This window comes from Bombus pascuorum, chromosome 8, assembly GCF_905332965.1.
Source record: "Bombus pascuorum chromosome 8, iyBomPasc1.1, whole genome shotgun sequence".
Lineage (NCBI taxonomy): Eukaryota > Metazoa > Arthropoda > Insecta > Hymenoptera > Apidae > Bombus > Bombus pascuorum.
This window is the reverse complement of record NC_083495.1, coordinates 17,534,922-17,548,350: the sequence shown is the minus strand read 5'-3', so window position 1 is coordinate 17,548,350 and position 13,429 is coordinate 17,534,922. Positions and strand designations below refer to the sequence as shown.

Sequence of the window (13,429 nt, the reverse complement as noted above, 5' to 3'; positions counted from 1 at the left end):
ACCTAACCCCAACCTAACCCCAACCTAACCCCAACCTAACCCCAACCTCACCCCAACCTAACCCCAACCTAACCCCAACCTAACCCCAACCTAACCCCAACCTAACCCCAACCTAACCCCAACCTAACCCCAACCTAACCCCAACCTAACCCCAACCTAACCCCAACCTAACCCCAACCTTTTTTTTTTTTTTTTTTTTTTTTTTTTTTTTTTTTTTTTTTTTTTTTTTTTTTTTTTTTTTTTTTTTTTTTTTTTTACGTGGGGAAATCCTCATGGACACCCTTCCCCCAATGGGGGTCGGGTAGTGTCGGACTCTTACCGACTAAAACCACCACGTGGCTGCTCGTACGCACAGGGAAGAAGAGGGCCCAGGGGTATCACGGTTGAAAATCTCCTGTAAGCCCTCCTCTCATCGTCTTCCCTCCTAGTGCGGAGGGGATGCTTCGCTGTGACTCCCGGGGCAGCCAACCCCGGGGTCATCTTCCTCTTGTTGTTTCCGTATCCGTTGGGGGAGATGGCGGCCTCCCCCCGTTGCGCCCACTTCTCTCGCGTCGTATCCTTGCCGGGTGCTCGGCTCGGACCCTGAGCCGCTCCGCCCGCTCCTTCGCGAGCATGATTTGCTCGCAAAAGTCCCTCACTGCCTCGTAGTCCGACCGGCTACGTAGCAGCGCCTCCACGATCCTCCTCGGGGACAGGTCGTCCCCGATCTTCACCGTCAGGGTGTGTCTCTGCATGGCCCACGCGGGGCAGTGCTGCAGAGTGTGCTGGGCGTTGTCCTCCGCCTCCCCGCAGTGGTGACAGATGTTGGTCACCTCCTTCCGAATCTTCTTCAGGAACTCCCCGAACACTCCGTGCCCGGTGAGCACCTGGGTCAGCCTGTAGGTCAGCGGAACGCCCCGCGCTTCCTTCCACCTGTCCCAGACGGGCAGGACCGCGTCTACCGCGCGGTGGGACGTCTTCCTCGCCTCCTTCTCCAGTAGGAGCCGCCACCTCTCCCATGTCTCCTCTTCTATCTCCTTCCTCACCTGCGGAGCGTCTTCGTCTCGATCCCCGTCCCTGACCCTCGTGGCTCCGTACACCTTTTGAAGGGCCAGGGCTTGCAACGCGTATGGAGGGGATGCCGCCAGGACGGTCGCGGACGCGTGCGACACCGTCCTGTACCCTCTCGCTATCCTCAGAGCGGTGGTGCGTTGAACCGCCCGCAGGAGTGTCTGACTTCGCCTGCTCGCGGCCAGATCCCTCGCCCAGATGGGCGCACCGTACATCGCTCGGGCTCTGACCACCCCGTCGTACAGCCTGCGCACCGCTCTCCCGGCGCCTCCGATGTTCGGGAGGATGCCGCATAGGGCGTTGGCCGCTGCCGCCACCTTTGGGGCGAGGCTCTCGAAGTGGGGCTCGAACGACCATTGGTCGTCGATGATGAGGCCCAGGTACCTCAGTTGGCTCCCCACCCGGACCCCTACCCCGTCCACGTCGATCGTCAGTCCATCCGGGGGCGGTCCTCTGCGTCTTCCGTCGTAGAACCCGAGCGCCTCCGTCTTGGCCGGAGCGACCTTCAGCCCCAGTTCTCCGATGGCCCTCGCCGCTCGCCGGGTGGCCTCCGTGGCAGCCTCCGCCGTCTCGTACCACCAGCGCCCTCCTGCCACGACCAGGGTGTCGTCCGCGTAGCAAATCAGTCCCGTGCTTCCGGGCATCGGGGTGCGGAGCACGTAGTCGTAGGCGGTTATCCACAGCATCGGTCCCAGGACCGAGCCCTGCGGCACTCCGCGCTCCACCGCTCTTCTCTCCTCTCCCTCCGTGGATCTGTACGTTATCCACCTCTCCCGGAGGTATGCCCCGATTATCCTCCGGAGGTACCCCGGAACCTCGAAGAATCGCAGGGCCTCTCTGATCTTGCTCCACGGGATCGAGTTGAAGGCGTTGGTGATGTCCAGGGAGACCGCTATCGCGATCCCTTCTCGAGCCACCACTCTCTCCACCCCCTCTCTCAATCTGCGGATCGCGTCGATGGTGGACCTCCCGCGACGGAACCCGAACTGGTTGTCGTGCCAGCCTGGTACCCTGGACTCCATGTGCGCCCCCAGACGGGAGGCGATTACTCTCTCGAAGAGCTTGCCCACCTCGTCCAGGAGGCATATCGGCCTGTACGCCGATGGGGACTCCGGCGGTCGACCCTCCTTCCTCAGCAGCACCAGCCTCGCCACCTTCCACGCCCGGGGGTATGCGCCTTCCCTCAGGCACCTGTTGTACAGATGCAGCAGGCGGGGGGCCATGATGTCCATGGTCTCCGCCCACACCCGCCCGGGGATTCCGTCCGGCCCCGGCGCCACGTCCTTGGCAGCCATCTTCTTGGTGGCTGCTTCCAGTTCCTCCCTCGTTATGTGCGCTCCGGGTTGATCCATCGCCGGTACGCCGCCGCCGCTCCGAGTGCATCCCCTCTCCTCTGGAGGGGCCTGTTCCGTATCCTCGTGGCGCCTCGGGGAGTCTTCCTCCTCTTCGCCTCCTTCTTCTTCCGGTCGTGGGAACAGCGTGTCGATCACCCGTGCTAGTAGTTCCCGATCCATGTTCTCGGTTATCGGGGGAGCCGCCGGCCTGAGTTTCCTCAGCACCGTCTTGTACGGTCTTCCCCATGGATCGGATTCCACGGATTCCAACAGCCGTTTCCACGACGCCTCTTTCGCTTCCTTTATGGCCCTTTGCAGGGCCATTCTGGCTTCTCTGTGGGCCCTGTACCTCTCGAGGATCTCCTCTTCGTTGCGGTTCCGCCCTCTTCTTCTCGCCCTAGCGAGAAGCCTGCGGGCTCTGTGGCAGTCGTCTCGCAGGTCCGCGATCTCCCGTGACCACCAGTAGACGCTGCTGTTGTCGCGCCTAGACCCGGCGCTGGTTCGCGGCATGGAGGCGTCGCAGGCTCTCCTCATCCATTCTCCCAATTCCTGCGCCTCCCCGTCCACGTTGCCTCGGTTCTTGTTCCTCTTCGCGTCCCAGCACCAAGCCGCTACGGTGGCCGTTGCCCGAAGCATGTCCCCGTCCCTCTCCTTCAGTTTCCATCGGCGAGGAGGGGGCAGCCCCGGGCGGCTCGATGTCCTTCCCTCGACGTTGTTGTTGTTGTCGCCGCTCGTGCTTCTCTTGGCGGGTTCGATGTCCATTAGCACGTAGAGGTGGTCCGCTAGCGTTTCCATCTCTACGGCCACCCGCCAGTTCCTTATTCTGGGGTGGAGCCTCTGCGTCGCCCACGTCAGATCTATGACCGACGCTCCTCTCCGCCCCACGTATGTGGACTCCGAGCCTCTGTTGACCAGCACGAGACCGAGACCCGCGGCCCAGTCCGCCAGTTCTCTGCCTCTCGTGGTGGTTCTGTCGTTGCCCCACGTCGTGGAGTGGGCGTTGAAGTCCCCCAGTACGAGCACCTGTCGGGGGAGAAGCCTCCTTACGCACTCTCCCATCTCGTCCAGTAGGTCCTCGAACGCCCGGATGTCGCAGTTGGGAGAGATGTATACCCCCACCACCACGAGGTCCGTCCATTCGACCGCCACGAACCCGTTGCCTCTTTCCGCGATTCGCCCGGAGACTCCCGAGGTACACGGCCAAGTGATGGCCACCCATCCGCTTAGATCTCCCGCCCATTGGGGGGATGCGGGGATGTTGTACGGCTCCGCCACCACCGCCACGTCGGTCCTGCTCTCCCGGATGGACTGGTAGAGCAGGTCCTGGGCCCTTCCGGCTCTGCCCAAGTTACACTGGAGGACCCGGAATTTACTCGGTCACCTCCATGGCCTCCCCCGGGCCACTCACTCCGATGGTGCTATCCTTCCCTCCGACTGGTGGGTTGCCCGACAGGCTGGCCTGCTCCGCGGCTCCGGTGACGCCCTTGCTCGTGGTTGTCGCCGTGGCCTCTGCTGCCTTGGCCATCGCCGTTCTCCGCGCCCTTCTCCTTCCGGATGGTCCTACCTCCGGTGGTTTGCACGCCGCGCTTCCCATCCTGTGTTTTGACGGGGCTCCTTTTGCCTCGCAGATGGGGCACCTCGGCGATGCGGCCGTGCAGTTCCTCGCCCTGTGCCCCTCTTCTCCGCACCGGAAACACAGGTGGGTTCTTCTCACCGGGGAGACGCACATCGCCGCCATGTGGCCCACCTCCAGGCATCGGAAACACTGGAGCGGTCTCCTGGGGAGTGCGATCACCTTTGCCCTGGTCCACCCCAGTGTGACCCTCCCCGCTTGAGCCAGTTTACGGGCTCCGGCCACGGGGCACTTGGCGTAGAATATCCCCATGCCGCTTCTAGATGTTCCCGCGCTCCATGCTCTGACGTCGCGGGGCTGGCAGTCCGCCGCCCTGGACAGCTCCTCCAGCAGTTCCTCCTCGTTCAGGGATATGTCGACCCCCACCAATTTGATCTCGGCCGTCGGTACCGGGACTGATACTCTGACGGTGGAGGGGTCCAATACCCCGGCTAATCGCGACGCCAACTGCGTGGCCTTGCTCATGCCGGCGTCGTCCGGGATATTGATCACCATGGCCCCGGTCGCCGCCTTTCTCGTTCGGACGTACTCCAGTCCGCATTTCTGGAGGGTCTTGTCCCGTCTCGCCTCCGCCAGGATCTCCTCGTACGTCTTCGGAGCCCCTTCCCTCAGCGTGAGCGTTACCGCCGATGACGTTGGGGGGGGTCGGAGTGCTGGCCGCACGACCGCCGATCCCGCCCTGCCCGCCACCGTCGCGTACGTCCGTTTCGCCGGTTGGGCTCCTGCCTTCTTCTCTCCGTTTCCTTCTCTCCTCCTTTCCCCTCCACCTAATGCGGCGGGGGTCGTCCTTGGCGGTTGCCCGGCTGGTCCCACCGCCGATCTCGTCCTGCTCGTTTGTGGCGCGATGGGGAGGGGGGCGCCGTGGCCCGCTTCTTTCCTCCTCTGTTCCCTGGCCTTCCGTCTCGCCTTCCGCGAGACCATGGTCCTCCATTCCCCGTCCGTCTCCTGTCCCTGTCCCGCTTGCTGTTGAGAGGGTTGGGAGGATTGCGGGGGTTGTTGGGGAGGCTTCGGGCCCGCCGTCCGCGGCATCGTCGTCCGCTCTTTGTCGCCGCTGTTGTTCCCTCCTGTCGCTTGTCTCAGCAGGCCCGTTCCCCTGAGGGCTTCCCTGAGCTCTTCCCTCAGGGTCCCCAACAGGGATGGGCCGAGGCTGCTTATCGACTTCTTTAGCATCTCTATTTCTGCTCCGATGTCGTCCTTGGCCCTCCCGCTGCTCCGGGGAGCCTGCGCCTCCGTCGGGGACGGCGCCGCTGTCTCGGCCGTGCCTTTCAGGAACCTGTTCATCCTCTCTTCCAACTCCTCGTTCCTCCTCTTCAGGCTTTCCACCTCTCTTTCCAGCGCCTCCCTCTTCTTCCTTTCTTCCAGGAAGTCTGGCACCCGGGAGGTGGTTGTTTGGTGGGACCATGCCGCGACGGTGTACTCGACCGCGTCCTTGAGGGTTTTGACGTACGTCCCCTTGAGGTTGGAGGACGTCGCCGCCACCTTCAGGACCTCGGCCTGATGTCGCCGTACTTCGGCGTCCACGTCTCTCGGTGAGGACCCTTGGATAACGTTCCTCATTCGGTCCGACACCTCTGGAGTCACTTTCGTTATTTTTCTCTTCTTGCCCCTCCAGGTGACCGAGGCCATTGACTCCTCGTCCTCCGATCTGCCTTCCGAGGTCGACTCCTTTCGGGACATGTGCCCATCTTGCGCTTTCACTTTGTCCCTGACGTTCTTGGGAATTTTGAACGTTTGAAACGTGTTGCCGCTGTGCTCCGCTGCGGTTGGAAGCGGGGTTGACGGGACCGCGAGCGGGGCGTGCGACGGCGTCGGTGTCGGTTTCCCTCCCCGGCTGTTGCTTCTTCTCCTGTCCTCGGGTCCCGCCCTCTCCGCTTTTCTCTCCCCGCTTCTTCCGCGGTTCTTTGCCGCTTCGATGTTGTTCGCTTTTGTCCTTGCGGGAGGCCCACCCTCGCGGGTCTCCTCCATCGCGACGTCTTCCATTTCTTCACCGGACGCGTTTACGCGTATGGGGGCCCGGTGGCCCACCCCCACACGGCCACGGTCGCTAGCTAACGACGCAGTGGGGCCCGCTTGACCACCCACTCCTGCGCCGGTACTGGGGTATCCCTCCCCTGCACCGTAAACGTCGATTTCTTGGTTATCCTTCATATCCATATTTTTTCTTTCTTCTTCTTCCTCCTTCCTCCTTCCTTCTTCATCAGGTGCATGGTTGACGAGCCATGCCCTCGTTTGCTTTGCCACTCACTCTTTCGCACCCTACCCCGGTCGGGACCGATGCAGGATGACGGGGAGCCCCACGTGAAGGTGAGGTGAGTGGTCTTGACAGATATGGGCCCACCAACTTCTCCGAAGTTCTCCGCACCGGATCAGCGATCTGACGGGCGCCACAGCGCCGACCAGCCGCCACCCGACTATAGGTGAACATCAGATACATCGGGGTTTCTCAGGGCATGATGCTACGCACTGAGAACCCATACCCGCCTCGTGCTCCCCAACCTAACCCCAACCTAACCCCAACCTAACCCCAACCTAACCCCAACCTAACCTAACCCCAACCTAACCCCAACCTAACCCCAACCTAACCCCAACCTAACCCCAACCTAACCCCAACCTAACCCCAACCTAACCCCAACCTAACCCCAACCTAACCCCAACCTAACCCCAACCTAACCCCAACCTAACCCCAACCTAACCCCAACCTAACCCCAACCTAACCCCAAACCTAACCCCAACCTTTTTTTTTTTTTTTTTTTTTTTAACGTGGGGAAATCCTCATGGACACCCTTCCCCCAATGGGAGTCGGGTAGTGTCGGACTCTTACCGACTAAAACCACCACGTGGCTGCTCGTACGCACAGGGAAGAAGAGGGCCCAGGGGTATCACGGTTGAAAATCTCCTGTAAGCCCTCCTCTCATCGTCTTCCCTCCTAGTGCAGAGGGGATGCTTCGCTGTGACCCCCGGGGCAGCCAACCCCGAGGTCATATTCCTCTTCTTGTTTCCTGATCCGTTGGGGGAGATGGCGGCCTCCCCCCGTTGCGCCCACTTCTCTCGCGTTGTATCCTTGCCGGGTGCTCGGCTCGGACCCTGAGCCGCTCCGCCCGCTCCTTCGCGAGCATGATTTGCTCGCAAAAGTCCCTCACTGCCTCGTAGTCCGACCGGCTACGTAGCAGCGCCTCCACGATCCTCCTCGGGGACAGGTCGTCCCCGATCTTCACCGTCAGGGTGTGTCTCTGCATGGCCCACGCGGGGCAGTGCTGCAGAGTGTGCTGGGCGTTGTCCTCCGCCTCCCCGCAGTGGTGACAGATGTTGGTCACCTCCTTCCGAATCTTCTTCAGGAACTCCCCGAACACTCCGTGCCCGGTGAGCACCTGGGTCAGCCTGTAGGTCAGCGGAACGCCCCGCGCTTCCTTCCACCTGTCCCAGACGGGCAGAACCGCGTCTACCGCGCGGTGGGACGTCTTCCTCGCCTCCTTCTCCAGTAGGAGCCGCCATCTCTCCCATGTCTCCTCTTCTATCTCCTTCCTCACCTGCAGAGGGTCTTCGTCTCGATCCCCGTCCCTGACTCTCGTGGCTCCGTACACCTTTTGAAGGGCCAGGGCTTGCAACGCGTATGGAGGGGATGCCGCCAGGACGGTCGCGGACGCGTGCGATACCGTCCTGTACCCTCTCGCTATCCTCAGAGCGGTGGTGCGTTGAACCGCCCGCAGGAGTGTCTGACTTCGCCTGCTCGCGGCCAGATCCCTCGCCCAGATGGGCGCACCGTACATCGCTCGGGCTCTGACCACCCCGTCGTACAGCCTGCGCACCGCTCTCCCGGCGCCTCCGATGTTCGGGAGGATGCCGCATAGGGCGTTGGCCGCTGCCGCCACCTTTGGGGCGAGGCTCTCGAAGTGGGGCTCGAACGACCATTGGTCGTCGATGATGAGGCCCAGGTACCTCAGTTGGCTCCCCACCCGGACCCCTACCCCGTCCACGTCGATCGTCAGTCCATCCGGGGGCGGTCCTCTGCGTCTTCCGTCGTAGAACCCGAGCGCCTCCGTCTTGGCCGGAGCGACCTTCAGCCCCAGTTCTCCGATGGCCCTCGCCGCTCGCCGGGTGGCCTCCGTGGCAGCCTCCGCCGTCTCGTACCACCAGCGCCCTCCTGCCACGACCAGGGTGTCGTCCGCGTAGCAAATCAGTCCCGTGCTTCCGGGCATCGGGGTGCGGAGCACGTAGTCGTAGGCGGTTATCCACAGCATCGGTCCCAGGACCGAGCCCTGCGGCACTCCGCGCTCCACCGCTCTTCTCTCCTCTCCCTCCGTGGATCTGTACGTTATCCACCTCTCCCGGAGGTATGCCCCGATTATCCTCCGGAGGTACCCCGGAACCTCGAAGAATCGCAGGGCCTCTCTGATCTTGCTCCACGGGATCGAGTTGAAGGCGTTGGTGATGTCCAGGGAGACCGCTATCGCGATCCCTTCTCGAGCCACCACTCTCTCCACCCCCTCTCTCAATCTGCGGATCGCGTCGATGGTGGACCTCCCGCGACGGAACCCGAACTGGTTGTCGTGCCAGCCTGGTACCCTGGACTCCATGTGCGCCCCCAGACGGGAGGCGATTACTCTCTCGAAGAGCTTGCCTACCTCGTCCAGGAGGCATATCGGCCTGTACGCCGATGGGGACTCCGGCGGTCGACCCTCCTTCCTCAGCAGCACCAGCCTCGCCACCTTCCACGCCCGGGGGTATGCGCCTTCCCTCAGGCACCTGTTGTACAGATGCAGCAGGCGGGGGGCCATGATGTCCATGGTCTCCGCCCACACCCGCCCGGGGATTCCGTCCGGCCCCGGCGCCACGTCCTTGGCAGCCATCTTCTTGGTGGCTGCTTCCAGTTCCTCCCTCGTTATGTGCGCTCCGGGTTGATCCATCGCCGGTCCGCCGCCGCCGCTCCGAGTGCATCCCCTCTCCTCTGGAGGGGCCTGTTCCGTATCCTCGTGGCGCCTCGGGGAGTCTTCCTCCTCTTCGCCTCCTTCTTCTTCCGGTCGTGGGAACAGCGTGTCGATCACCCGTGCTAGTAGTTCCCGATCCATGTTCTCGGTTATCGGGGGAGCCGCCGGCCTGAGTTTCTTCAGCACCGTCTTGTACGGTCTTCCCCATGGATCGGATTCCACGGATTCCAACAGCCGTTTCCACGACGCCTCTTTCGCTTCCTTTATGGCCCTTTGCAGGGCCATTCTGGCCTCTCTGTGGGCCCTGTACCTCTCGAGGATCTCCTCTTCGTTGCGGTTCCGCCCTCTTCTTCTCGCCCTGGCGAGCAGCCTGCGGGCTCTGTGGCAGTCGTCTCGCAGGTCCGCGATCTCCCGCGACCACCAGTAGACGCTGCTGTTGTCGCGCCTAGACCCGGCGCTGGTTCGCGGCATGGAGGCGTCGCAGGCTCTCCTCATCCATTCTCCCAATTCCTGCGCCTCCCCGTCCACGTTGCCTCGGTTCTTGTTCCTCTTCGCGTCCCAGCACCAAGCCGCTACGGTGGCCGTTGCCCGAAGCATGTCCCCGTCCCTCTCCTTCAGTTTCCATCGGCGAGGAGGGGGCAGCCCCGGGCGGCTCGATGTCCTTCCCTCGACGTTGTTGTTGTTGTCGCCGCTCGTGCTTCTCTTGGCGGGTTCGATGTCCATTAGCACGTAGAGGTGGTCCGCTAGCGTTTCCATCTCTACGGCCACCCGCCAGTTCCTTATTCTGGGGTGGAGCCTCTGCGTCGCCCACGTCAGATCTATGACCGACGCTCCTCTCCGCCCCACGTATGTGGACTCCGAGCCTCTGTTGACCAGCACGAGACCGAGACCCGCGGCCCAGTCCGCCAGTTCTCTGCCTCTCGTGGTGGTTCTGTCGTTGCCCCACGTCGTGGAGTGGGCGTTGAAGTCCCCCAGTACGAGCACCTGTCGGGGGAGAAGCCTCCTTACGCACTCTCCCATCTCGTCCAGTAGGTCCTCGAACGCCCGGATGTCGCAGTTGGGAGAGATGTATACCCCCACCACCACGAGGTCCGTCCATTCGACCGCCACGAACCCGTTGCCTCTTTCCGCGACTCGCCCGGAGACTCCCGAGGTACACGGCCAAGTGATGGCGACCCATCCGCTTAGATCTCCCGCCCATTGGGGGGATGCGGGGATGTTGTACGGCTCCGCCACCACCGCCACGTCGGTCCTGCTCTCCCGGATGGACTGGTAGAGCAGGTCCTGGGCCCTTCCGGCTCTGCCCAAGTTACACTGGAGGACCCGGAATTTACTCGGTCACCTCCATGGCCTCCCCCGGGCCACTCACTCCGATGGTGCTATCCTTCCCTCCGACTGGTGGGTTGCCCGACAGGCTGGCCTGCTCCGCGGCTCCGGTGACGCCCTTGCTCGTGGTTGTCGCCGTGGCCTCTGCTGCCTTGGCCATCGCCGTTCTCCGCGCCCTTCTCCTTCCGGATGGTCCTACCTCCGGTGGTTTGCACGCCGCGCTTCCCATCCTGTGTTTTGACGGGGCTCCTTTTGCCTCGCAGATGGGGCACCTCGGCGATGCGGCCGTGCAGTTCCTCGCCCTGTGCCCCTCTTCTCCGCACCGGAAACACAGGTGGGTTCTTCTCACCGGGGAGACGCACATCGCCGCCATGTGGCCCACCTCCAGGCATCGGAAACACTGGAGCGGTCTCCTGGGGAGTGCGATCACCTTTGCCCTGGTCCACCCCAGTGTGACCCTCCCCGCTTGAGCCAGTTTACGGGCTCCGGCCACGGGGCACTTGGCGTAGAATATCCCCATGCCGCTTCTAGATGTTCCCGCGCTCCATGCTCTGACGTCGCGGGGCTGGCAGTCCGCCGCCCTGGACAGCTCCTCCAGCAGTTCCTCCTCGTTAAGGGATATGTCGACCCCCACCAATTTGATCTCGGCCGTCGGTACCGGGACTGATACTCTGACGGTGGAGGGGTCCAATACCCCGGCTAATCGCGACGCCAACTGCGTGGCCTTGCTCATGCCGGCGTCGTCCGGGATATTGATCACCATGGCCCCGGTCGCCGCCTTTCTCGTTCGGACGTACTCCAGTCCGCATTTCTGGAGGGTCTTGTCCCGTCTCGCCTCCGCCAGGATCTCCTCGTACGTCTTCGGAGCCCCGTCCCTCAGCGTGAGCGTTACCGCCGATGACGTTGGGGGGGGTCGGAGTGCTGGCCGCACGACCGCCGATCCCGCCCTGCCCGCCACCGTCGCGTACGTCCGTTTCGCCGGTTGGGCTCCTGTCTTCTTCTCTCCGTTTCTTTCTCTCCTCCTTTCCCCTCCACCTAATGCGGCGGGGGTCGTCCTTGGCGGTTGCCCGGCTGGTCCCACCGCCGATCTCGCCCTGCTAGTTTGTGGCGCGATGGGGAGGGGGGCGCCGTGGCCCGCTTCTTTCCTCCTCTGTTCCCTGGCCTTCCGTCTCGCATTCCGCGAGACCATGGTCCTCCATTCCCCGTCCGTCTCCTGTCCCTGTCCCTCTTGCTGTTGAGAGGGTTGGGAGGATTGCGGGGGTTGTTGGGGAGGCTTCGGGCTCGCCGTCCGCGGCATCGTCGTCCGCTCTTTGTCGCCGCTGTTGTTCCCTCCTGTCGCTTGTCTCAGCAGGCCCGTTCCCCTGAGGGCTTCCCTGAGCTCTTCCCTCAGGGTCCCCAACAGGGATGGGCCGAGGCTGCTTATCGACTTCTTTAGCATCTCTATTTCTGCTCCGATGTCGTCCTTGGCCCTCCCGCTGCTCCGGGGAGCCTGCGCCTCCGTCGGGGACGGCGCCGCTGTCTCGGCCGTGCCTTTCAGGAACCTGTCTATCCTTTGTTCCAACTCCTCGTTCCTCCTCTTCAGGCTTTCCACCTCTCTTTCCAGCGCCTCCCTCTTCTTCCTTTCTTCCAGGAAGTCTGGCACCCGGGAGGTGGTTGTTTGGTGGGACCATGCCGCGACGGTGTACTCGACCGCGTCCTTGAGGGTTTTGACGTACGTCCCCTTGAGGTTGGAGGACGTCGCCGCCACCTTCAGGACCTCGGCCTGATGTCGCCGTACTTCGGCGTCCACGTCTCTCGGTGAGGACCCTTGGATAACGTTCCTCATTCGGTCCGACACCTCTGGAGTCACTTTCGTTATTTTTCTCTTCTTGCCCCTCCAGGTGACCGAGGCCATTGACTCCTCGTCCTCCGATCTGCCTTCCGAGGTCGACTCCTTTCGGGACCTGTGCCCATCTTGCGCTTTCACTTTGTCCCTGACGTTCTTGGGAATTTTGAACGTTTGGAACGTGTTGCCGCTGTGCTCCGCTGCGGTTGGAAGCGGGGTTGACGGGACCGCGAGCGGGGCGTGCGACGGCGTCGGTGTCGGTTTCCCTCCCCGGCTGTTGCTTCTTCTCCTGTCCTCGGGTCCCGCCCTCTCCGCTTTTCTCTCCCCGCTTCTTCCGCGGTTCTTTGCCGCTTCGATGTTGTTCGCTTTTGTCCTTGCGGGAGGCCCACCCTCGCGGATCTCCTCCATCGCGACGTCTTCCATTTCTTCACCGGACGCGTTTACGCGTATGGGGGCCCGGTGGCCCACCCCCACACGGCCACGGTCGCTAGCTAACGACGCAGTGGGGCCCGCTTGACCACCCACTCCTGCGCCGGTACTGGGGTATCCCTCCCCTGCACCGTAAACGTCGATTTCTTGGTTATCCTTCATATCCATATTTTTTCTTTCTTCTTCTTCCTCCTTCCTCCTTCCTTCTTCATCAGGTGCATGGTTGACGAGCCATGCCCTCGTTTGCTTTGCCACTCACTCTTTCGCACCCTACCCCGGTCGGGACCGATGCAGGATGACGGGGAGCCCCACGTGAAGGTGAGGTGAGTGGTCTTGACAGATATGGGCCCACCAACTTCTCCGAAGTTCTCCGCACCGGATCAGCGATCTGACGGGCGCCACAGCGCCGACCAGCCGCCACCCGACTATAGGTGAACATCAGATACATCGGGGTTTCTCAGGGCATGATGCTACGCACTGAGAACCCATACCCGCCTCGTGCTCCCCAACCTAACCCCAACCTAACCCCAACCTAACCCCAACCCTCCAGATCGTTGTGGAAGTATCTTCAACGATTTCCAACACCGTAGAATGGTTCTCCAACCCTCCAGATCGTTGTGCGATGCTTTCCAACGATTTCCAACACCGTAGAATGGTGTTCCAACCCTCCAGATCGTTGTGGGATGCTCTCCAACGATTTCCAACACCGTAGAATGGTTTTCCAACCCTCCAGATCGTTGTGGGATGCTCTCCAACGATTTCCAACACCGTAGAATGGTTTTCCAACCCTCCAGATCGTTGTTGAAGGCATTCCAACGAATTCCAACCCGGCAGAATGGTTTTCCAATCATCCACAACGTTGTGAAAGACTCTCCAACGATTTCCAACCCCGTAGAATGGTTTTCCA

General features: G+C 62.3%; 2 protein-coding genes across 2 annotated transcripts; both read right to left on the bottom strand.

Annotated features, from left to right (window-relative positions):
- Window positions 1-476: 476 nt before the first annotated feature.
- Window positions 477-6,171, bottom strand: LOC132909496 (uncharacterized). Its single transcript, XM_060964353.1, has 2 exons — window positions 3,793-6,171; window positions 477-3,737 (listed from the first exon to the last, which is right to left on the bottom strand). Exons 1-2 carry the CDS (start codon window positions 6,169-6,171, stop codon window positions 477-479), a joined length of 5,640 nt encoding a protein of 1,879 aa, XP_060820336.1.
- Window positions 6,172-6,995: 824 nt separating this feature from the next.
- Window positions 6,996-12,690, bottom strand: LOC132909494 (uncharacterized). Its single transcript, XM_060964352.1, has 2 exons — window positions 10,312-12,690; window positions 6,996-10,256 (listed from the first exon to the last, which is right to left on the bottom strand). The coding sequence occupies exons 1-2, from the start codon at window positions 12,688-12,690 to the stop codon at window positions 6,996-6,998; spliced, it is 5,640 nt and encodes a 1,879-aa protein (XP_060820335.1).
- Window positions 12,691-13,429: the final 739 nt, after the last annotated feature.